The sequence below is a fragment of the Nematolebias whitei genome, chromosome 4, assembly GCF_014905685.2.
Source record: "Nematolebias whitei isolate Nwh7 chromosome 4, NemWhi1, whole genome shotgun sequence".
NCBI lineage: Eukaryota > Metazoa > Chordata > Actinopteri > Cyprinodontiformes > Rivulidae > Nematolebias > Nematolebias whitei.
The window spans coordinates 25,685,788-25,711,302 of NC_056501.1; the positions used below are offsets into that span (position 1 = coordinate 25,685,788).

General features: G+C 41.2%; 1 protein-coding gene across 1 annotated transcript; it reads left to right on the forward strand.

The window, feature by feature from the left end:
• On the forward strand, positions 1–24,927 carry znf185 (zinc finger protein 185 with LIM domain). The gene is made up of 33 exons (XM_037675074.1): positions 1–96; positions 910–960; positions 3,062–3,179; positions 3,260–3,367; positions 3,453–3,482; positions 6,900–6,959; positions 7,048–7,098; positions 7,191–7,262; positions 7,331–7,411; positions 7,529–7,591; positions 7,713–7,844; positions 7,925–8,704; positions 11,304–11,369; positions 11,505–11,561; positions 11,832–11,912; positions 12,115–12,189; positions 12,311–12,391; positions 14,331–14,405; positions 14,739–14,801; positions 15,030–15,080; positions 15,194–15,238; positions 15,455–15,502; positions 16,769–16,834; positions 16,933–17,001; positions 17,124–17,198; positions 17,466–17,561; positions 18,349–18,390; positions 18,618–18,653; positions 19,311–19,376; positions 21,887–21,961; positions 22,050–22,112; positions 22,686–22,791; positions 24,830–24,927. Exons 2-33 carry the CDS (start codon positions 951–953, stop codon positions 24,923–24,925), a joined length of 2,937 nt encoding a protein of 978 aa, XP_037531002.1. The 5' UTR covers positions 1–96; positions 910–950; the 3' UTR covers positions 24,926–24,927.
• Positions 24,928–25,515: the final 588 nt, after the last annotated feature.

Genomic DNA, 25,515 nt, shown 5'->3' on the forward strand with positions numbered 1-25,515 from the left:
ACACCTGTTAGACACAAAACGACTTTCCCTCAGTTCAGGGTGACCACACTCGCCTGCGTGGACATATTTGCTCTGCTGGATATTGAGCCCGAGCAGGTGAGGTGCTTTCTCCACAGAGATACTTGAACAGAACCAACTTTATACGATTAGTGTGTAGAGCGGGTTAGTCATGTTTGTCAGTTTAAACTGTGATTATCTCTGTTTGTTCTCATTTTTCTCCGAGTCATGACTGAGCGCTCGTCTTTTTGCTTGTTCATTAATCATTCATCTGGTGAGGACTGCTTGTACTAAAGCCAGGATAAATATACACTCTGAGCTCTTTGAGTCTTTGCTCTATTTCAATTCAGAACAGTATCCTTGAGGAACACCGTGTCAGAGTAATTTAAAAAGAGGGGTAAATTGAAAGCCTGACGAGTTTTAGATGTTTAATATTTGCATTCTGAATTTGGTGCTACTCTTCTGTTTTGCATAAGCCTGCTTTCAGATAAGAGAACGGTCTTTCCCTTGGGTTTTCGTTTTCTTAGTGATTCCCAACAGGTATAGGCCTCGCCTCTGAGGAATTCACTTTAGACTCGGAGTGACCGAGAAATCAACTTATTATTTTTGAAACAGGCAAAAAGAACGATCAAACGAAGCACGTCGCTCTGTGCCAAAAACATCTGCGTGTTTAAATACGTTTACATCCACGTTCGGTCATATGTAGGCGATCGCAGGAATTCTTGTGGAAAGTGGTAGAGCAGGACGATCGGCGTGTTTGAAAGATGACGCTGAGGAATGTTTGACAGAGCCCAGGTTTCTTCTAGGGAGGGGTGCATACCGTGGGAAGAGGTATTTTAAATTGGACATAGTTGAGATTAGTGGCAGTTTGCTGAATGTACACTTTTTTTCCTTCTGTGATGTTTATTGCAGATTCTTCAAAGGGCCCGTGAAGAAAACAAAAGAGAAGCACCATGTCCAACGGTAAGAAGACCAACATGTGGCCTGATGAGGCGACATCACCTTTTTAAAGCTGGTGTTTGCTCTTTAAAACCTGTTTTACCCTTTTAATATAAACTGTTTCCACCTTTTAGGGTTTTATGGATAACATTATGTTGATGGACTACTAAATATACTGACATGTTTTTAATGTTCATAAACGGATGTGTTTTCTTCTAATGTGTTACTTTGGCCACATTTGGTCTCAAATTCTCCACTGTGGTCTTTGAGGTAATCTTCCTGATCGGCCAAATCTCGTCTAACAGAAATGAAGACAAGTCGAGCAAGAAACTCCTGAATTACTCATATATTGTTTACGGAGGTTAAAGGGATAATCTGGTGATTTTTGACGTAATGTCCTGCCAAACAGCAGCAGTGACATCAATAATCGAGTACGGAGTATGAAGACCAAGCTTGGCAAATGGCCAACAAGGGCATGTTTTATAAAGTTTTTCAGGCTTATAAGACAACTTTTTCACAATAATATCACATAGGTGTGAAATACATTAGCCAAATGTAAGCTTCTTTAGAGTTTTGCACGCCACTGTTTAGTTAGTGCACCTGACAACACGTCTGGTCCATCCGAAGGTTTATTCTAGTCCTGGTGGACTGATGCATTCAATGATCTCAGGAGAACAAGGTTCTCATAGGAACACACACATTTTGTTGAGGAAACGACGCCAAAACATAACAAACCAAACATAGAGGTTTAGTGTTAAATGTTCTTTTCACACCTGAGTAAGACATTTTTGTAAATGAAAATGTTTTATAACCCTTAAAAACACACACCCTGGTTTGACTAGCCATTATCTAAAGGAAGTTTCTGCTGTGTTCTTCATAATCCATGACTGATAAGTTACAAACTACTGGTTACTGTTAAGAGTATCCTTTCACCAGACTATTCTGTTAAAGGGAAAGTTCAGATCTTTTGAAGAAGGGTTATCCATCCATCCATCCATCCATTATCTTTTACCCGTTTCTTCCATTTTTGGGTCACGGGGGTCGCCGGTGCCCATGTCCAGCAATCACTGTGTGAGGGGCGGGGTACACCCTGCACAAGTCCATCACAGGGACACATAGAGACAAACAACCATTCACTCTCTCACTCACACCTAGGGACAATTTAGAGTCACCAATCAGTCTAACATGCATGTTTTTGGTCTGTGGGAGGAAACAGGAGCACCCGGAGAAAACCCACGCATGCACGGAGAGAACATGCAAACTAAGTAGTGTTATGTGGAAAGGTCATGGACAATAAATGTGATGTAGATCTTTTAATGGTGTTAGTTTTGAGAAGTACAGTTTAATTCTGACCGGATTGATGAGCTAAAGGCTACCCCGAATGTTGTCACATCCAAAGAGCGTAGCTGCTGTCCTTAAACAACTCATCTCACACTGTTTCCTGCTGGAGAAACAAACCTGCACCGGAAGTGTTTAGCTTGGAAGAGCTTTTGAAAAAATGGAAAAACAATAATCTGACCTCAAAGTTCATGCTCAGTAATCCAGGTAAAAAAAGCCAGCAACGTTAAGTCAGGTCCTTTGTTGAAATGTTTCGTCCTTTATCCAAAGGACTTCATCAGTCTGAGGAGCCACAACAAACTCAGCCCTGCAAGCAGCACACTCATATAGTGGGCCAACCAGTTTGCTGGTGATAAGATGGTTTCTTCTCCCTCGTCGACTCCTCTCAGGCAGCCACGGCCAAAGTGGTTCAAAACTTTGTTGTGTTGAACCACTTTGGTGAACTGTGATGTTTTGCCATATTTGGCATGCCTCAAAGGAGTCGAAGGGGGAGAGAGTGGACTCCAGAAACCACCTTATTACCAGCAAACTGTTTGTCCCACTATGTGAATGTTTGTGGGATTGACTTGTGGGATTGACTTTGTTGTGGCTCCTCGGACTGATGAAGTCCTTTGGATAAAGGACAAAACATTTCAACAACAAAAAAGAAACCAACCAGATGACCTAACTGAACTTTGTTGCAATAATCTGACCCCTTTCATGCAAACAACAAGTGGTTCATCATGTGCTAAGCAATCATAACCTAACATATATCTTTTATTTCTGTGTGCACGTGTTTATGCCTCAGAGGGAGACAAAGCAGCTGTGCTCCGCTCCACTAAAGTACGAACCAAGCTGAAGGGAGACGCCAGCTGGTTGCAGCGCCGCGAAGAACCTCAGGCTGAAACTGAGATGGAGAAGCCATGGTAAAGCACTTTTTAATTCGATTTCTGTTCATCTCACCCACGACTCCCTCGCTCAGTAACTTTCTTCTGCTCCCACGCAGGATGGCAGAAGTTCGAGCCGGACGACTGAACGGAGCTCCTATTGAAACCAGTCCGGATTCTTCGCCAGTAAAACCCGCCCCAGCACCTTTAAAAACTGACTCTGAGAGGTAAAGTCATGCTTCTAATGTTCACTACTTTGTCAGAATAACTTTAAATATAATTTTAACATTAACAAATGTCGTGAATTGACAGTAAAACACCAAAACCAGGATACTTGATCAGGTAGGAAGACACTTTTTCCAAGATCACCTATAAACCCTGTTAAACTGTATTTAAAACCATTGGGAGAGCACAGTCATGTTCTTTCAATTCTAAAGTCTTCACTAAGTTCTAAAATTGTTTAAATCTAACCTCAACACAAAATACACACAACATATTCCACCATGTCATTCTTCATTTAATAAAGCTTCAGTAGAAAAACTGTGCGTGGACAAAGTCCACCTTGTTGCTCACATGGGATTTAAGAGGACAGTGTCAAACAGGTGCTGCTGATCCATTAGTGTGAGCATCTCTGTAAAAGCAGGAGCTTTTGCTACTCCAGAGCATACAGGTGTTTAACACCAAAGACGTCAGCGATGACCTCAGAGAAGCAACTGTTGCTTCCCGTCGGTCTGTAATGGGTCAAAGGTTGTTTCCAAAAAGGTTGGAGTCAATAATGATGATATATAAAAATATACATATAATTGTGGGATGTTTTTTTAATTTCAGGCCATCTTTCCTCGGCATGGAATGAGAGTCTTAGGATTTATTTTTTTTGCCTCCAGATTTTGTCTGTCTTAACAGAATGAGCCCTCGAGGCTAAATGTGATTTATTTGTATAAATAAAGTAGGGGTGCACCGATTGCAGTTTTCTGGCCGATCACTGATCACCGATATCTAAAAAGCCTGACCTGCTGATTCTGATTTTGGCCGATACCGATTTTTGTTTTATAAGCGACAGCATCAGGTGCTATAAGGTCACAATGTCATGGTCAGCGGCCCCTGCTGACCCCCCATCGGCCCCCGTCTCTCACTCCCTCCCTCCCTCCTGGTATTGTTTCAGCCCCTCATGCCATAGTTTCTCTTTCTCTGCTTTGGAATGCCTATCACCCATCTCCAGCTCAAGCCTACTCCTTCCAAGCCATGCCACTCCTCCCTTGTTGCTCACAGCAATCAGCCCTGATTCCATTCACCTGTTCAGCTCTCATCTGGTTCACCTGCTCTGCACCCTTTATAAGCTCCATCTCTCCACCAGTGCCGAGTTATTATACCTCCCATGGTCCCTGATTCTGAAGCCATCACAGTTCTTGTTTCATGCTACAACCTGGATTACCTTACCTTGCCTTGTTTCAACCTCACGCCTGTACCACGGTTTCCTTGCCTGTCCCTCTTTGGATTTTGACTGCACATCAGACCACGGTAAACAACTCTGCTTTCCCTCCACGATTATGGATTACAACTTGGCTCTGGTTTCTGCTCTGTTTCCCCGTGTATGACCCCTGCTTCGTTATCTGGACCCTGCTCTTGAACTTGCCCCACCACAAACCATGTACTGCAGCTGCTCTGCCAGTGATGTCATTGACAGGTGACTCTCTCCTTACAGCCTGTGAAGACCTGTTAACACAACTGATCCCGACTTCTCACACACAGCCACATGAATAAAAACTGTTCTAGTTTTTGCGCTCCTGTGTCTGGCTTATTCTGAATCCAAAACTCAGTCTTAACATACAATGCACCTTCAATTTTTTCAATATTTTATTGAAAAACAGACCCTTGAGCAATATCCTAGAGACAATACAAACTTGTTTTAACTGGCCATGAGGTAGTGCTCTGAAATATAAAGGAAGTTCAGACAATTGTTAAAACAAAAAAATTGGTTTCTCATGTACATTTTTCCGATGTCCCAATATTGAGGAAACCGGGGCCGATAATTTAGCCAGCCGATTTTTATCAGTGCACCCGTAAAATAAAGGTTGAATGAAGTGTACAGCGAGAAAGAGTAATTCACAAGTTAAACATTTAGGACAGCTGCCAATCATCTAAGGAGTGGCGATCCCATATTCACCCCAAGGTCAGACCCTGCAATGCTCAGAGAAAAGACGAAGCACAAAAAACCCCTCTACATTTTTCAGTTGCTATAGGCTAGAGATTATAGTTTGACAGGATATGTAGAAACAAACTGAACAAATGTGGTTTGTTGGGAGAAGTTGCAGGAGCATGCCTCTTCTCTCCAAACAGAATATGATGACACAATTTAAGTTAGCAAAGTTTCAACCTTTGAACCTGAAAACTTCCTGAGCAATGTATCAAACAAGATCCAAGCGCAGAGACTTATAATTCATATTGTGGTATTTAGATTAAACCAAACGCATAACGGCACAACCGCCAAGCAGGGTGGTGGAGGGCTGATTATTTGGGCTTGTTGTACACCCACAGGATCTGAGCACAACAGGTGAAGCCTAAACTGGCTCATGATACAACAGAACATTGATCTCAAACACAGCAGCAAATCGGTTGCAGTGAGCCGAAGTCCAGACCTCAGCCGGGATTAAATGATGTGGTGGCATGTTAGGAAAGCTGTGCAGAAACTGTGGGCTGCAAACTGAAGCAGCGTTGTAAATAAGAGTGGGCCAAAATTCTGCCACTGCGATGTAGCTGAAAAGGACTCCAGAGTTTTTACTGCTGAAGGACGTTTCACAAGTTGCTGAATCAATATTTCATGCAAAAATTTTCATTTGGGTTTCATTTTCTGTTGAATAAACGCTCTACGTGAACAGATCTTGATTTCAAAACAGACACAGAACAACATACCATACCATTTTATTTATAGATCACTTAAAACGGCTACAAGGCCAACCAAAGTGCTGTACAGCCAGAACAGACAACACACGAAGCGATATACAAAATGAATTAAATCAGAAATAGACATAAAAACGATGCAGATAATAAATATGACGACAAACCAGTGTGGAGCGTACAGGTTCAAAACACAGATCCTCTGGTGTTGAAAGCTACTGAATAGTAGTGAGTTTTTAAACTGGATTTGAAAACCGAGAGGGAGGGGGCCAGTCTGACAAGCAGAGGTAACTCGTTCCAGAGTCTTGGTCCTGCTACAGAGAAGGCCCTGTCACCTCTGCGCTTAAGACGAGTTCCTGGAACAGTGATGAGCAACTGGTCTGCTGACCTCAGGGAACGTGGTGGGACATACGGTTGTAGCAGATCAGAGAGATAGGGGGGGCTGTTCAGTGATTTGTAGACATACAGGAGTATTTTGAACTGGATTCAAAGGTGAACCGGTAGCCATGTGTAGTGAGGCCAAAACTGGTGTAATGTGCTCTCTTTTGCCTGTACTGGTTAAAAATCGGGCTGCTGCATTCTGGACCAGTTGTAGTCGTGCAATAGAGATCTGACTGTTACCAAACAGGAGCTAATTGCAGTAATCAAGCCTAGATGTAATGAATGCATGTATTACATGGTGGAATCTGGTGTGTGTTTGTGGACACTTGAGGTTCAATTTAAATAGCTATAGAATCTGGTAAAGACAAAGTTTTAATATATCCTCCTGATACAAAAAAAAAAATGTAAGCGGATACAGGTTCTTAGACAAATAAAGTTATATAGAACTTAAAGCAAATGATGACGCTTGATTCTTCCTTTCAGAGGCGTTTTCACCAAACTGGACGACAAGCCTGCTTCTTCCAGCGTCTCTAACGGCTCAGTGTAAGAGCCTCTGCATGAAAACAAACTCCGTTAATCTCTATAAAATATCTGAAAAGTTGAGTTTCTGGTTCTTTTCTTTTTCTAACAGCCCCGCTACAAAACAATACACCAAAAAAGCCTCAGAGAGCTACAAGAGAATGTGAGTGCACAATTCAGATTTCCACACAACCGCCTGCAGCTCTCTACCCTTAGATTTTCATGCAGCTTTCTGTTTGTTCTCCTGTTCTGCAGAGCCCCCCACATTGTGAGGAACCCTGCACCGTCCCTGGAGGGCGTGCTTAGCCTCGAGGAGCAAGAGAGACGGTGAGAACTCGACATTCCAGGAAAAAAAAAAAGAAAAATATATGAGATTGACATCATTTGTTTTGCAGGAAGGAGGCAGCCAGCAGTGTTTTGAAGAGGTCTTCAATAAAGGAACGGTCCTATGTGCTTTCTGCTGCCAAGAAATATGAGTATGCATGTTTTATCTCCCTGCTAATGGTTATCAGAAGATTTAACTGCCTTTTTAAAATGCATTCTGTTTGTAATGACGTATAAATGAGAGTTGTTTGTGTTTGGAAAACCCTCAGGACCATAGATGTGTCAGCTGACACGCCACTGGTCAACAGCAGCGCAGCATTCGTGGCTAAAAGGTAAAAGCTGCATAATGTCTCTGAGCCCGGAGCCAAGAGGGGGCGAACACAAAACTCGCTCAAGCTGTTTCTGTGGAGCCCAGCTGTACACAAACACGGTTATGTGTGTGTGCGTGCACAGGGTGCGGATTATCGGTGAGGATGATACTGATGAGGGTCCTGCGACTCACACACCTGCCAGCACTGTGAAGACCTCCCCTGATGTTGCTCCCACATCTGCTGCCTCGGCGCCGGTGCCCAGGCCACGCGTTACGTAGGTCTCCTTCCACGTTTCACGATCAGAACTTCATGGAGTCTGGAGGACTCTGTTTAACTCGTCTGTTTGGGTTTCAGAGTCAACACCAGCGTGACAACGGATGCTGAAGTGGCTGTTACCAAGCCAGTGGCTCCAAAGGTGGTTCAAGTCAGCCCAGGACTTGTAAAAGACCCACTCCCACAGTCTGAGGCACAAAAAGGCCCACTCAAAGATGTAAAACCAGATTCCAAATCGACAGGTGTCACTGAAAGTGTTCAAGCAGCTCCTACAGACTCGCAGGTTGACGAGTCAGACAGGTCTGACGTCCAGACGGTCTCGTTCATGCCAGAGAACCTGGTAGCACCTGCTCCACAAGCTCCTGCCCCCGTGGCCCTCCCCATGATGAAGACAGTGCACATCACACTGGTGACTGATCTCGAGCCGGAGCAGGAACCAGAACCAGAACGAGAGCAAGAAGCAGGACCAGAAGCAGAGGCAGAACCAGAGCCAGAGCTAGAACAAGAAGCAGAACCAGAGCTAGAACAAGGATCAGAACCAGAGCCAGAGTTAGAACAAGATTCAGAGCCAGATCCAGAACCAGAACCAGAGTTAAAGCCAGAATCAGAGCCAGAGCTAGAACAAGAAATAGAAGCAGAACTAGAACAAGAAATAGAACCAGAAGCAGAACTAGAACAAGAATCGGAACCAGAGCCAGAATCAGAACCAGAGCCAGAGCTAGAACAAGAAACAGAGCAAGAGCTAGAACAAGAACAAGAACCAGAGCCAGAGCCAGAGCCAGAATCAGAGCCAGAGCCAGAATCAGAACCAGGACCAGAATCAGAACCAGAACCTGTGCCAGCGCCAAAGGCAAAATCACGGTTAGTCCTTCACAAACAACAACGATGTCCCTTTTTACATACTTAAAATTTTTATAAAGTCAAATATTACAAAAAAAATAAATAAAGACATAATATATATATATATTTAAGAAAAGCTTCTAGTCTGCTGCGTCGCATGTCAACGTTTTATTTACAAACCCCCTGATCAGTTTGTACCTGTGTATGTTGGGGATGACTCTCATCTACTACCACACCCAGTTTTAACCCAACATCCACCAAACTGACTGCATCTGAGCCAGTACTGTATTTTATAAGGTCGGCTCGCTGTGGCGGCCATCTTGAATGGAGATGGCTCCAGAATCGGACCAGTTATTGATCTAATGACAACATATCCGTTGATTACTTTCTGTAAGTTTGATTGAAATCAGTCCAGCATGAAAATAAATATTTTGCTAATAGACAGAAGTGACTCAAAAATGTTCATCAGGAACATTTAAATAGGACAGAAAAGATGAAGGAACTGATCTGTGGACGACTCTCAGCTACTACCACACCAAATTTTAGTCCACAATATGTAAAACTGACTAAGTTTGATTACTGTACTTTCGCTGTATAAGTCACACCTTTTTGTATAAATTTGCATGCCCTGTGGTTTATACAGTGAAGCGACTTATTTATATTTTTGTCTCAAATTTATAATCCAATTTTTGACTGAGATCTGATGATTTCATTCATTCTGACATGGAAAATATTGAACACTACCATTTTCAGCCACTAGAGGGTTCTCAACTAATATGGCAAGCCAAGTGTCTCATTAATAGGTAAAAGTGGCTATTAATGAGACACTTGGTTTGCCATACTAAGCCACCTTTGTCACGCTCCGGAACACCTGGAGCAAACATCAAATCAGCTGCATTTTGCCGCCCAAGTGAAATGCAGCTGATTTGATTGTTAAAGTGCTTTTATTAAGCAAAAGTTCAACTGAGACACACCTTTACTATAATGTCGAGCAAACAAATAATTGTTCTTAGGTGGTTATCTTGTTACATTTCAAAGAAATGCACAACAAGTCCTCCCTCTGCATGCTAGAGATGCACTCGGATCCAAATAATCTGAACTGAACCGGCCCCAGCCCGCAGCCATCATCACTGAACCCCACCCAATCCGACAAATTAACAGTAATTACAGGTCGGAACACCACCCCCCATCATTTTTAATTAAGTTTTGACTGCTTATACCATAGTATACCATAGACTATTATTAACGGTTGGCGGACGTGCGCAGATGAGGGGGCAGAAGATCAGAGCTGAGGAGCCATCAAAGTGCATTAAATGCTTCCCCTGCTTCTGCCTGCATCCTGCTCTGACATGTCGGATATTTTGTGATCTCACCTGTTTGGGTCATCAGCCGCACGCGTCCTCTGAGTGCAGCGGCTGAATGAATGTCCATTTGGGCTGATGGATCTCTGGCAGCAGTCCATCTGAAGCTTAACTGAACTTTTTACCTCTTTCAACCAGCCAGTCAGCAGGCGGTCAAATGGTCGCGTATGGTGGGTGCAATATGGCAAGTCATGTTTGCATATATTGGATCGTCGGCCGCGTGCGTTCCTTACGCAATAAATAGCCTGACACCGACCCGGCCCACGCATTAAGCACATTAATATGGCCCGGTCTGAATCCAGGTTGGGCGGGGCCGAGCTTGGGTTAGAAATTACAACTCTATTGCCACAGCCATGAACTGATTTTTGAAATGTAGCTGACCATTAAAGAGCATTTATTAAGGAAAAGTTAGACTGAGACACACATTTGCTATAATGTCGATCAAACAAATAATTGTTTTTAAGTGTTAATCTTGTTAAATTCTTGTTAAAGTCCTCCCGTGCACACTCCCACAACCGCCATTTGGCAGCCGATCGCTTTTTGGCACAACACTGGCCCACATTTCCAGGTGGTCAGCGGTGACACATAATAAATGTGACTTACATGTCGAAGCGACGTATTTGTTTTTTCCACTTTATTAGACATTTTTAGTCCGATGCGACTTATACAGCAGTGTGACGTGTACGGCGGCAAGTACGGTAGTCGTGGTGGCCCTCTTGAATCAGACTCCAGAAGTGAACCAAATGAGCATCCAGTGACAACTTTCTAAGAGTTTCATTAAAGAGTCCAGTGGTTCACGAGATATTTTGCTAACAGCCAGACAAACACACAGACACAGGCAATGATTGTTTTTCATGGAATGGGCTGTAATGAATAGTTGAGAGGATTTGTTTCATGAGAAAATAGTTTTTGTGTGTCGTAATCATTTAGACAAACCGCAATAAATTTTCATTACATTCAGAATATTGTATTTTTAACTTCAGTCTGTATTTTGTTGAAAGTATTTAAAACTTTCCCATAGTTGTGTTTTGTATGCTACATAACGTAAGTGAAGTAATACTGTTTTTATTTTATTTTTAATGACTTTCACTGTTATTGAGTTAAAGGTCTGAAAACTTCTTTTATGCACTGGAGTAACAGAGCCGTTGCAGAATGGTTTTTCCAAATGTGCTTTTCTTTTGTTTATATCTTATTCTTTCATGTGTGTGATTGAAAACTGCCACAAACTCCATGTTTTTGTTGCGTGTCTGTTTTCACAGCTCCACCGGTGACACGCTCGCTGCCTTGTCTGACACCCTCATTTCTTTTGACACACACTCATCCAGGTATTTCAAAAATATGTATTTATATACTATAAAACAGTGCAATATTTGAGAGAAGTCATCTCCGTCAGGGCCACATTATTGCCCACAGCTTCTGGAATAATGCAGTTTGATCACAGAAGTTTGTTTTCCCTCCAGCTTTGAGAAGGCCAAGACGACTCCGGCGAAGGAGGAAGGAGGAAGCTCAGAGGAGAGGTAGAAAATCAATACCTCTCTTTGTCGAGTCAAGGCAGAGCTGCTTTGAAAATAAATATGGCCTAATTGCCATTGTGTTCACTTTGGAGGAATTTCCAAGTAACACAAATCTTGGCTTCAAGTGCCTTCAACAACCTGTGCCCCAAATTAGGTTTGATTAAATGTGGTTTAAAAATATTTGCTAAAGAGATATATGTGCTTTCCATGCCAAGGCAGGTGCACTAACAAGCTGAATCCCCTTTTTTTTGCTTTCTCTTTGTCTCGCTGCAGCGTTGAACAGGAGCCAGCTCCAGATCCAACGCTCGGCAATAGAGAACCAATAACAGACGATCTCCTGGGCTTCAGTGATAGGTTTGTTAAAAATATGCTCCTACTGATAGTGCACTTTAGTTTTTTACATTGGAGATCCTTTTCCATATGGTGGCACTGTTGGACCTCCTGCAAAACATCTTTCCTCCGCTGGCCTGGTTTAAGCTTTGAAATCTCCTCTGATTACAAGAAAAACTCTTTGTTCGTTAACTTTTTAACTTTTTCCTCCTTCCTGCCTCTGCAGCCCAGAAGAATCAGCAGAGCCTGTTCCTCCCAGCCCGGGCCGCTGGAGTCAGGATCTGCTCAGTGAATTAAGCAGGTACATAAGAGTTATTGAAAACTGTTGCCTCCTCAGTAGAACATCAATAGTTCCTTTGTAAGTAAGAAGCCAAAATATCCCATAACTCACCTCTCTGCTACTGGTTTTTCTCTGTTTTTAGTGCGTCAAACCCAACAAAGCCAGTAAGTGTGCAGAAACTCCTGGCTGATGATGTCATTGTGATGAAGACAGAGATTCGCAGGTGAGAGAAGTCCTAAAAACAGAATCACCTTCCACTTGTGTCCAGGGTGTGAATTATACAATGAATTGCCTTTTTCTTCTCAGAAAAGCAATCCCATCTTATACAGGCCAATGATTCTGACTTATCATTCTCCCAGTATTCTCCTCATTTTAACATAACGTCCACCACCTATAATATAAATGTAGAGGACAATAAGTGACGTTTGGTACACCACTTCTAATAAAATCCAATACAGTAGTCCCTCGCTTATTGTGGGAGATTCGTACCTTGAAGCCCCGCGATAAGTGAAAAACCAGCCACCTGCCAGTGCTCTTGGCCACGCCCACTTCTTCGCTGCAGATCAGAGATTATGTCAAGCTGCAGGAGAAAGCTTCTCCTAAAGCTTCTCCTGCAGCTTGGGCTGCACACAGGTGCAGCAGGTGCTAATTCATTTAAAATAATTTATTCTAAATAAAAATTCGTGCTGGTCGTGCGGCTCATCCCTCAATCAGCCATTTGTGTGTCATGTCCAATCTTACTTTGAAAACCGCAAAGTGGCGAGTCCGGAAAAAATGAACCGCGCAGTAGCGAGGGACTATAGTAACATATGTCATTAAAGTTTACAAAAAAGTTATTCTGAATAAAATAAAATTAAAATAAAAACTGCCAACAAACATCCAAACATCTGCACGAACAGCACAAAGAGGGAGATTTGAGTTCTAATGAACATTTATATTAAGTCTGTTTCTCACTGTTGTTAAAGGCAGAAACCACAGAGTAAAATACAAATAAAAATGTCAGCTATTCTCTTAAATATAGTATAGTGGAAAGAAATGGACTTTCTAAATCAGCAATCTGATTAAATGATACAGGAGAAAAACATAGTTTTTTTTTTAAAGAAGTGGAAGGTAATGGATTTCTTGATGTGATCCTTCTGTCCGGGTCATGGAGAGCTGGTGTCCAAGACCAACAGTCACTATGTGAGAGGAGGGGACATCCTGGACAGGTTGCATGTCCATCACAGGGACACTCAGAGACAAGTAATTATTCACACCTAGGGACAATTTAGAGTTACCAATCAACCTAAAATGCATGTTTTTGGTCTGTGGGAGAAAACCGGAGCACCTGGTCATGAAGAAAACCATTGGTGAGAACGTACAAACCCCACCCAGTAAGGCCCCAGGCCGGGATGCAATCCTGCAAACTTTGAGTGGCGAGGATCAGACTAATAACTAATGACATGCTAATGACTATTAGCATTTCATTGTTGTTCATTTATTTATTTGATGCAATAAAACACAAAACAGTACAGGAAAAATTACACAGTGCAGGAGGAGGCAAAAAACTCAAGGAGCTTATTTTAAAACCTTCCCCTGGATAAAACCAAATAAACTAAACAAATGTATCAAACATAAAAACATAAAAACACCATCAGTGACATAAATAAATAAAAGACAAATAAGTACAGTAAAAATAGATGTAAAGCAACAATAAAAAAATACCTTGAAGTATTTTTTTTTTTTTTACACAAAATGGCTAAAACTGTCAGTTTCACAGACACTGAGCTATAATTTGGAGTGGCAGCAGCTGAGAGTCATCCACAACCTGCACTCCAAGTGCTGACAGAACAGACGAGAGTAGATTATTACACAAGTAAATCCCACTTTGTCTGGCTTTATAGAAGAACGCTTCCTTCCAAATGTCCTCACATATTTTCTCTCATTACTGCACATATAAGCAATCGAGCCAGCCTTTATTAGATTCTTCTTCCTCACAAATCTAAAGTTTGATCCAAAAGTGGTACAGCCAGAATGCACGGCTGCACGTTGACAACAAAGTCCCAGACTCCTGAATGAAACACCCCATTCTGTGTAACTAAAAGCCACGTTTCATCCGCTCTTCGACTGGAAGTGAAAAAGACTGCTCTGCACTGATTTTGGCTTTGTTTTGTCGCCACCAGCTTCAGCGAGCTGCCAGAGGAGGAAGAGGAGGAGGCGGCGAAGCAGACAGACGAGACAGCTGAGGAAACACAAAGGTAGAGAGAGATGACAGGCGGCTCTTAAACAATTATCTCTCTGCGCAGAGCTGTTCCTTCTTATGAAGCTTGTTTTTACTCAGATATGCTTCGTAATGATTTCTACCAGCTCTGACTGCAGCTTTTGGCCCCTCAGAGGCAGCTGCTGGAACGACCAACGCTGAGATTATTCCTGACAAAAAGTGCTCAATGCTCAGACAGGAAGAAAAAGCCATATTTAGATGGTCTCAGTTGTTAAATAGTTCAGTGGATTTCAAGTTCTCCTAATGGGCTGGCTCTGTAAATAGTGTATGAGAACAGCAATAAACTGTACTTGTCCTTTTCTCCATGTAGCAACGAGGACAATGCAGAACTCTGGAGCTCACACGTCACAACCACCACAGTCACTAAATTCAGGTACTTTATTTATTTTTATTTACCCTTTATTTATACAGGTAGTCTCATCGAGTCACGAGAACGAGAGACCTGTTTTTGGGAGCAAACTCGAGTCCCTGCTCCGTTTTTGTTTATCATTCAAACCACATTAAATCTTTCCATTATGAGTCAATGTGATCAGAATTCCTCCGACACGCGATGGGCCATGCTGACAATTGAGAGTGAAATCAGTGTGAAATTGTTTTTCAGCTCGGCTGATCCGTTTGATCCGTATCCGATAGGGACTGCATCCCAGAACAGGTAATCATACTGGTTCAGAGCTTGTGACTGTTTTCCAGTCAGCCCAGATAGAAGGTGTCTCGACATGCATAATGCAGCCTTTTCTGATTAGGGGTCACTTTTTTCCATTGCAGCCCCTCTGACCTGCGCCAGCCTCTCTCAGATATTTCCATCAACAGGTACGAGAATGATAACACAACAAGCCCCCCCCCCCCCCCCCCACCATCCAATTCCATACTGTAACCTGTGCTTGCTGCATTGACACATCATGTTGCTACATAATGTCCTCATTGCTCGAACTGCTGCTGATAATACAGTTGTTAGTCACAATCAGCAGTTATCACTCAAGAAGTGTTGTTGCAAGCGTTCTCTTTTATGCTGTTTTATTATTCCAGTTCACCTCAACCATCCACAGAGGACACTAGTTCAAGTCCAGACTTGACGTAAGTTTGAGTTACAAAATAAAAAAAAAATTAAAAAAAGAACAGCTTGGAGATCCTTCTTGTTTCGCAGTGGACAGGGTGACAGATGCTTACAGACAACACTGTGATCTGCAGTGAGAGTAGTGTGCAGGTGGAAGAGAGCCCAGAGAGGGAGTGGTTTGTTATGAGGGAGAAGCCTATCGACGTCAGTAGATGTGAGATATATTGGAACTGTTATGTTTTTTTTTATTTTTCACATGCAGGTCAACCGTGCAATAAAATGTTCAGGACGAGAAGAACCGATTTGCCTCACTAAAAAATAATAAAAATAAAAATAAATAAATACAAAGAAATACTAAAGCATGCAATAAGTTTGCAAAATAAAGTTCCATAAAGTTTAAAAAAGTTATTTACAAGGTCCAAAAGAAATATAGCAAACAACAACATGGTAGAATGTAACAGTGCAAGTAGGATGAATTAGTATAAATACGTATTTCACAGGTAGCAATATTAACTTAAATGCACATGATATATATATATATTGCACATATATACTACAAGGGTTGTATGACAGGTTATTGCACAGGTAGTGAGTAACATTGAGATAAATTGAATTATGACAGTATGGTAGTGACATACATGATACAGCCACACAGTGCAGCAGCAATAAACACATTAGGTGTCACAGATGTGTCTTAGTGCAATGTTATTGTCAAATGTTCAGTGTTGTTATCAAGAGCTCAGAAGAAGTGTGCTGATTAAAGGGAGGCCAGGACAGCAATGAAACTGGAGTAGAGATGTTGAGGGTGGATGTGGACATCTGTAAGAATGAAAGGGAAGGTTTAGAGGGTGGTGGTGATGATGTACAGTCTGGAGATGATGGCACTAATTAAAAAAAGAAGTGGTCGAAATGAAGAATGTACAAATTTCACTGAATCTTGGAAATAGACAGGATTAAAAATGTGTATATTAAAGTGTCAGGTCAAGTTGAGTGGTTTGTGGACAAAGTTAGTGTTTCGACATGTGCAGAGGAAGGAGAATGGATATATTAGACAAAAGATGTTGAGATACCAGGGAGGAGGAAAATAAGGAGGCCACAAGAGAAGTTTCATGGATGTATTGAGGGAGGATATGCAGAGGGTTGATGAGACCAAGGAGGATGATGAGGGTCGAGGTGCGATGAAGACGAGACAACCCAATCCCAGTGTTAAGAACTTTAATCTACCTGCTGCAGGTGTGTCATGCAAATGTTTTTCTTTCCTTCATTTTCATTTGTCTTATTGGCAGCACGAGCAGTAGCACCCCGACGTCCCTTGCAGACGACGACATCCCCATCAACACTGACACCACAAGGTAATAAATCTGCGGCTAAGAGATGGAAGAGGACAGAAAATCTGCAGGAACTGATCTGACTCGACCTTTGCAACCCTCTGCCCCCTTCTTTTTAATAGTTCCAGCTCCCGGCGGTCCTGGATGCACTCGTGGGAGATACCCCAGCTGACACATCACACAGAAGAGAGGTGAGGACACCACTTTGAGTCCCATCTTACTGCTCCGCTCGTCTTCATTCAGCTACATCTACCCGCTCGTGTCCATTACCAGCTAAAAGCCTTTCGATGTTTGTCCCCCCCCACGCTCTCAGCCAAGAAGATGCTGCTGAAGCAGAAGCACAGGAGCCAGCTGAAGATGAGGAGACGGTGATCATGTTTGAAAGAAAGTAAGTCATCTCTTTAATAAAAAGCGCCAGGTGGCTCCTTTTATCCCCATAACCTTCTTTCCTTTCCTGGCGGTGCAGTAACCAGGCTCTTACAGCATCTGCTCGCCAAGCTGGAAGATATTGTTCACTGGTGCTGATGAAAATGGGTCAGATATTTGTTACAGCTCGCCCTCACAAATGCGATAAAGAGCCTGCCCTCCTGTAACCTCATCCCCGCCCTCTTTTAAGGATATGCAGAGGGTGAATTTGCCTCATTTTCACTTTCAGGTCCACTGAAAATGACTCCCCGTGGGACAGATGGACATCACCCACCATTTATACCATCAGTGCTCCAGGTGTGGATGAGGATGAGGAGGAAGAAAGGTACTGTTACAAAAATCAAGCTGATTAAATGCACATTTCAGCACTTTATTTTGCATCATCTCAAAATGTGTGGGTTTTAGCTGCTTACATAAAAACCACTAAAATATGTAAAAAAAAAAAAAACGATGCCAGAGTTTGAAACTGAGATCATCTTATGTGGACAAAGGACAGTGTTATGGTTATTTTGGTAACGTGAGGACTGATGCGTTGACTACATTATCAAATTTAAATTTAACATCTGTTAAGATGACTGAACTACAACCGTCTTTGTGTTGGTCAAGGTCAGTTAGCTGTGAAGGCCAGGGGCTGCGGCAGCTTGGTGGTCAGTGTAATCTTGGTCTTGTAATCCCGAGGTTGCGGGTTTGAGACCGGGTTGTGTCAGGAAGGGTAAAAATAACTGCTAAATCTTTCATGCGAGTCCACTCATTGCAGAAGGGAGCAGCCGAAAGAAACTAGCTACGATCTAGAAATGGGTTGACGTCAAAAGTTAATTTGTTTCATTAACTCCATCCAGTGATTCATGAGATATTTAGCTAACAAGCACACACGCACTTATTATTTTGAAAAATGTTAATTCCGTTTGATTCATTTTATTTATATAGAGCCAAGTCACAACAAAAGTCGTCTCAGGGCACTGAACAGAAACATTCATATATAAAGATACGGAACAATAAGATCTCTAATATAAGATGGAGCTAGGTTTTTGAGGGCTTTGTAGGCTAGAAGTAAGATTTTTGAATTCAATTCTGAATTTGACTCGTGTCTCTATGTGTTTTGTGTTCTGCAGGCTGGAGGACACACAGACCGTCACTACCATCACCACTATCAGGCTGGGACAAAACTCTTAAAACTTGTGTTGTGTGATGAAAAAGTGAAAAATCCTTCAGACAATAACGGATTTATTGATTACGTTTTCAATAACGTTGAATAAACGTTCGAAAATTATGTTACTTAGCTTCGTATGGTCTGCAGAATTGTCCCTTTCTGAATTTCATTCACACCTGCTGACAGCGGTGGTTTCTAATAAAAGTCTAATTCAGTTTCTTCACCTTCCAGGGAGATCCAGCGAGAACCAGAGCCCGTTCTGGATCAGTAAGTTTATGATTTTGTTAGATGGTATAATGCAAAAATGCTTCAGAGTGTTATTTCCTATCTTTGGTTTGTTGATGTTCTTTCTTTATTATAAAGAAACTTCCCTTAACCAGAACTTTTTGCTCTTTATAACTCAATAAACTCTAAGCGAGCATGCATCGAGGATAGTGGTGCTTAATGTGTTCAAATTAATTTAAAGTTATTCAGTGCAGTTCATGTGAGTTCGTTGTCCACTTTTATCCACTAGAACGGCTTCTGTTTTTTTCATAATGAGGGTGTTTTAGTTTAAGAGCTTTAGGCCAAACCCCGCAGGAACACAGCAGCTTAACGCTCGAAGCAACATGCACTGATACCTGCGACTTGTGCTTTTAACAGATCCCCGAAACAACTCTACCCAAGTAAAATGACAAGATCAGCTCTGCCATTGTCTTTCAATTTGCCCTCATCTCCCTGCCTCTAATTATCAGCCTCCAGATGTCAGATTGATGATGCGCATTAGAGACAACCTTCTGTCAAATCACAGCCCACTAAAAGTCTGCCATTAGCGAGTAATAGCAGAAAATGGAAGACCTATCGTGCGACGGGCCCTAAAAGCCATTACACTGCTGTCGTCAGGGAGTGAAAGATGAGACTAATGCTGATCCACTCCGTCTACAGATATGTGGCCAGGACTGTGGTGCAAGCGGAGCAGCGTGACCGAACGCCTGAACCTGAAACCAAAAAGTCAGTGGATTAAAGTCAAAGTGTCAGCTAATGTCTGGTCACACCAAGAGCTCACTTCTTTTAAAGTCAGATTCTGTGGAACCATTATGATTAAGTAATATCTTACCTGTTGTAGATTACTCTTTGAATAACTTTGGTTAGGATAAATAGTTTCTGACCAATTGGACGAGCAGCTCCAACGACTCTAATGTGAATTATTTCAGAACCATTTGTGTAAATGCTATTTTGTAAACTTTTATAGTGCTGTCAGTCTCTCTTTATATGGTTTTTCCAATAGAAAAAGGATGATGTGCTAATAGTGGCAGCAGCAGCTAGCTGTAGGACCAGAAGCTCTGCAGCTAGCTAGATAAATTTCATAGCTGATCATGCAAATGTCTGATAAATTTGTACTTTGCTGCCAGTTCTGCATTATATGTTTAAAATGTTTATTTCTATGGTTCTTTGCAAATACTGTCAGCAGCAGCTCTGAGCTGCTCGACACAAAGTTTCCCATTGGGAAATCTAGTTATGTGAACACATGGTGATCCATTTTTCTTCCGTACGTTTTTCGGCGTGATTCTCCTGAGTTTTCAAACTTTTTCATCCATCCATCCATCCATCCATTTTCTTTACCCGCTTATTCCATTTTGGGTCACGGGGGTCGCTGGTGCCCATGTCCAGCAATCACTGTGTGAGGGGCGGGGTACACCCTGGATGGGTCGCAAGTCCATCACAGGGACACATAGAGACAAACGAGACAAACAACCATTCACTCTCTCACTCACACCTAGGGACAATTTAGAGTTACCGATTAGCCTAACATGCATGTTTTTGGTCGTTGGGAGGAAACCGGAGCACCCGGAGAAAACCCACGCATGCACGGAGAGAACATGCAAACTCCACCCAGAAAGGCCTCTGGACCGGGGTTTGAACCAGGGACCTGCTCGCTGAGAGGCAGCAGCTCTACCAGTTGCGCCACCGTGCTGCCCCAAACTTTTTCAACAAATCATAAATCAAAAACGTTCAGCTCTTTCAGGACAATCCTGCCATGACTTTTGTATAGGTGCAACTTTAGCTTTTTGAAACATTTAGCCTTTCCTGACATGTTTTTTTTTCTCATAGAAAATTAATTGAGCTCATTTTACATCCTTCAAACCTTCAGATCCGTTTACAACCTTTTACTGCTCCTTTCACATTTTGTTCCAGTTCAGCTTCTTTGTGCAAACTTAAAAATTTGCAGCTAGTTTCTGGTAAATTCAGCCGTTTTCATTTTCAGCTGTTTTGTGCTACTTTCAGCTACTTTCTGCTAACTACAACATTTTTGTGCTTCTTCTAACTTCTTTATGATAAATTTGAGCTTGTTATGCTTCTTTCAGCTGATTTCTGCAAGTTTCAGATCTTTTTGCTACTATTTAGCTGTTTTTATGCCAATTTAAATTTTTTTCAGCTAATTCCACATTTTATGCATTCATTTAAATTTTTTCAGCCTAATTCAGCAAAAATGTGCGCTCTCCACTTCTTTCTTGTAATTTAAGCTTCTGTCTGGTTTTTTAGCTACTTTTCAGTTGTTTTTTTTGGTGCAAATTTCAGCTTTTTTCAGATAATGTCCACTTTTTTATGCTAATTTCTGCTTCTTTCAGCAAACATGTTCTTTCTGCTATTTTAGGCTTGTTCTACCTTTTCAGCTACTTTTTAAAATCTTTAGCTAATTTCAGCTGTTTTCAGATAAATTCAAGTTTTTCGTGGTACTTTTTGCTACTTTCAGCCTAATGAAATTATTTCTGCTAATGTCAACTTGTTATGCTCCTTTTAGCTTTTTTCCTGCTAGTTTTACTTTTTTCTGCTATTTCAGATACTTTTTTTTAGCTGTTTTTGTGCTAAAGTGAGCTTTAATTCCACATTTCTTTAAGCTCCTTTCAGCTCCTTCCACTTCCTTTTGGTAGTTTAAGCTTCTTTCTGTCTTTTCAGCTTTTTTTTGTTGTTGCTAAATTCAACTTTTTTGTTAATTTCCTTATACTTGTGCTCATTTCTGCGTATTTAAACTTAATTCAGCAAACATTTCTGCTTTATTTTGCTAACTTAGACTTGTTCTTCCATTTCATCTACATTTCAGCATATTTTTAGTTAATTGCAGCTGTTTTTCAGCAAGTTCTTCAGCAACTGCATTTTTGCAAGAAATGCAATTTCTCTAGTTAGCTAATGCTCCCATTGACTGTTTGCACTTCTAGAGGAATGTCCAGCAGACATTTCATAATATTTCTGCTGTGTAATGTGAAACTGGCAGCGATGTGAATGTTTATAAGTTCACATGAACTGCTGTGAAATGTTGTATATCGGAGATCTTTATAGATGGCAGCGACCCACTGAAGTCTTGGCCATGCTCAGACTAGTCAGACTGAAACTCTTATTTTTCCACACTGAGATTGTTCAGAGCTCTGTCTACAACACGTAAGATATTTATTATTGTTTAGAACCTTTCCACAGAGCCCCGTATTAATTAATTTATTTTCCCTCCTCTACCTCTGCTTAAGGGGGTTTGTTTACGTGAAAGAGTATGTCAATACGACGGCGACGTCCTTGCATAATGCCAGAGATACGACTGACGGGTAAGTCTAATAAATTATTTAAACGGTCAATTAAACACGTGTGTTGTAGCTCTGATGATGGTGACCTTATCGCTCGTTTCTTTTATAGACAAGACGTTTATGCTTCCAGCTCCATCCATCACTCATACAGCAGCCCCTCCAGTTACACCAAGTAAGACCCCACTTCCTATTTATTCTATGATAACATCAAAGTTTGTCCACGTTTAGAAATGGAGCATAAAAATGAGCAGCTTTCTCTCACTGATGTTGATTTCTTTGATTAGTTTCTCTGACACCCTGTTTTTCAGAGTCTATACTTTGACTGGTGCTTGTTGAAATATTTTCATGGCTGCTTTTAACATGCAAGTTTCTGCTTACGTTGCTTCATATTATTAGACTGTTTCTGTTATTGCCCCTCACATCATTCAGTTCTCTCACCCTTCCTTAAAATCTGTTTTAACCCCCCCTATAAGCCAAAGTCCTGCCTCCTCCCGCCTTGTTATTTCAAGTCAGATGTGTGCAAGCAGCAGGGCAGAGACGCCAGCGAGCCAGTTCATTCAGCTCATTCAGCTCATTCAGCTCATTAGGGGGTTAAGCAGGGACATCAAAGGATTATTTACACACTTTACATTCCCTGTCTCTCTTACACACACATAAAACATCTCAGGTTATTTTACCAGACGGTTACCCTTGACTCAGTGGTCAGGATAAATTGTTCCAGTCACTGTTATTTTTTCTCCTGCAGAGCCTCGCTGTCCTCCACCTGCACGTACTGCGGAGAGCAGGTGGGCAACGATGCAAAGATCACCATCGAGCACCTCAATATCAACTGCCACCCCACCTGCTTCAAGGTAAGCTGATAATATTCTTCTAAAGGACTCGTTTGCATTTTAAAACTAGAACATGACATTTATTAAGCTAAATCAGTTTTGTGTTTAGATTTGGTTCAAAATTTAGAAGCTTTAATTCATTGCCTTTTACGCCCTCGTGTTGAACTAAGAATTGTTTGGGTAAAAGCATGGAAATGACATGATGCACATTTCATGCTAAACTGTGAGTTGTATTAAGAGCTTGGAATATGTGTTGAGGATGACTCTCAGCTACTACCACACCAAAATCTTCATTCATTGTCGGTGTTTTTGACGTCATAGCCATTTTTGTGTTGTCAAAGGTTGATTAGCTGTGGTGCATTGTGCAGTATCTACAGCAGGGGTGTCCAAAGTGCAGCCCGGGGGCCCATTTGTGGCCCTTGGAGTGATTTTATGTGGCCCACATTTGCAGTTTAAGAATGCCGTAATTTTGGCTCGTAGGCTTCAGAGATGGATGCCGATGTAGACCTTTTGCAAATTTAATGGTGATAATTTAAGGTTTAACGGCAAAACAAATAAAAAAAAATAAAATAAAAAGCATCTCAAAATGAGCAGTAAGTTTAATACAGTGGTCCCTCACTACTTCACGGTTCGTTTATCGCGTACTCGCTCTATCGCGGTTTTTCAAAATAAAATTTGACATGACACACAATTGGTTGATTGATAGATGAGCCGCACAATCGGCATGGAATTTTTATTTAAAATAAATAATTTAAAATTATTTGGCACCTGCTGCACCTTTTGTGCAGCCCACACTGCAGAAAAAAGTTCCTGCAGATCAGCTGTTCTTGTGCAGAGCGGAGAAGTGGGCGTGGCCAAGAACGCTTGTTTAGAGACATTGTTTAGAATATTGCAAGTGTGGGAAGAGTTTAAAACACATTTACACATATATATATATATATATATATATATATATATATATATATATATATATATATATGTATATATATTCTAAAATAAACTACTACTTAGTATTTGTACTACTATTCCTACTTTGCGGTTTTTCACTTATTGCGGGTCTTCAGGGTACGGATCCCCGTAATAAACGAGGGACTACTGTACAACCCCTTGGCGATAAATCAATAGTCAAATAAATTAAATAAAAAAAAATTGATATTAATGTTTAAGAAGCTTTTAACGTGTTGGATTACAGTTTAGAACGCCTTCTCCACCAGGATTACTCAACTTTCTCCTTTCTCCAAAATACTGTTTACATTTTTACGTAGTGTGTTTGTGCTGAGTTTCAAAAAATAACTATAATATGTACACTTTTTATTATTATTATTTTTTTTTAATATACTGTTTTTTAGTCACATTTTTGTGGCTTGTGACTCCTTTCACCTTAAAAGTTTTGGCCCACATATGAAAATATTTGGACACCTCTGACCTAGACATTTACAAATTAGTTTGAGTTACTACCACAGCAAATTTCAGCAAATTAATACACTTTACTGAGTCAAAGCTTTTTTTTGGTGTTTCCTAACATCAGTTTGCTGTGGCTGCCATCTTGAATTGGGTGACTCCAGCAGTTAATTGGCTGTAATGTCCATCTTATGATTAATTTCTAAAAATTTCCTAAAATCCATCCAGTGCTTTATAAAGTCATCACTAACAGACCTAGTCGACTCCAATAGTTAATGGCAAAGCTATAAAGACAGATCTCACGTGGTCCGTTAGTTTTCAGAGTATCAGATGGAGCCAAGTCTCAGCTGCTACACCAGATTTCAGCTCTACATTTGTAAAATATGATTATTACCAGTTTGACTTATGCTGATGTTCTAAATGCAGGTTGACCTCAAAGGTGAATCAGTTGTAGGTGGACATCCAGTGGTTTTCTGCTGAGTTTCAATTAAATTCCTCCAGTTGTTCATGAGATATTTTGCTGACATGATAGACAAACAGACGCATATAAGCAAAAAAAAAAAAAAGATTGCCCTTATGCCTTTGGCGGCCAGCATTAAAAATATTTAGATTAGGACGACAGCTCTTCCTCATCTTGTGTCTTAATCCTGTTTTTCAGTGCGATATGTGTCGTAAACCCATGGGGGACCTCCTCGACAGCATATTCCTCCACCACGGGAAAGTCCACTGTGACGACTGCTACTCCACCATCTAATAACGATCAGAACTCGTCAGCGGCGTCTTGGAATTTTCTTCGTGCTCATTTGCATATAAAGTGAACTGTTTTCACATAAAGAGTTCCCCCCTTGTTCACGTTAAAGTAACAGTTTGACGCGATCACGTGAACTTTCTTGACGACTTTACGTGGATTCTGACATTAGGTCTCATTTCTAATGTTTTGCGGTGGTAAAATGTGTTTCTGCTGTTCTGATGAAGGATCTGTCTTACGTGTGCTGACTCACATTGTAAAGTGGGGTTCATGCCAAAACTCAGTAGCAAAACTTTGTTACAAAATTATTTTACTCTTCTTGTTACAAAAGTGTTCTTACATTTAAATGCTTTGTTACCAAAATAAAATTATTTAAAAAAAAAATCCTTGTACAATTGTCATTAAAATGAGTGTTCTTAAAGTCAGACAGGGTGTAGGGCGGTCATAAAAAGAGGCGTGAATAACAAACGATCGTATGAAGCTTCTTAACAGAGAAAATATTTTGATGGGCCTTTTTAAATGAGCGACTCTGCCGTTGTTGCCGTTTCCCACAGGTTGTTTGGCATTTTCCCGCTCCTTAAAAACCATTTTTCCTC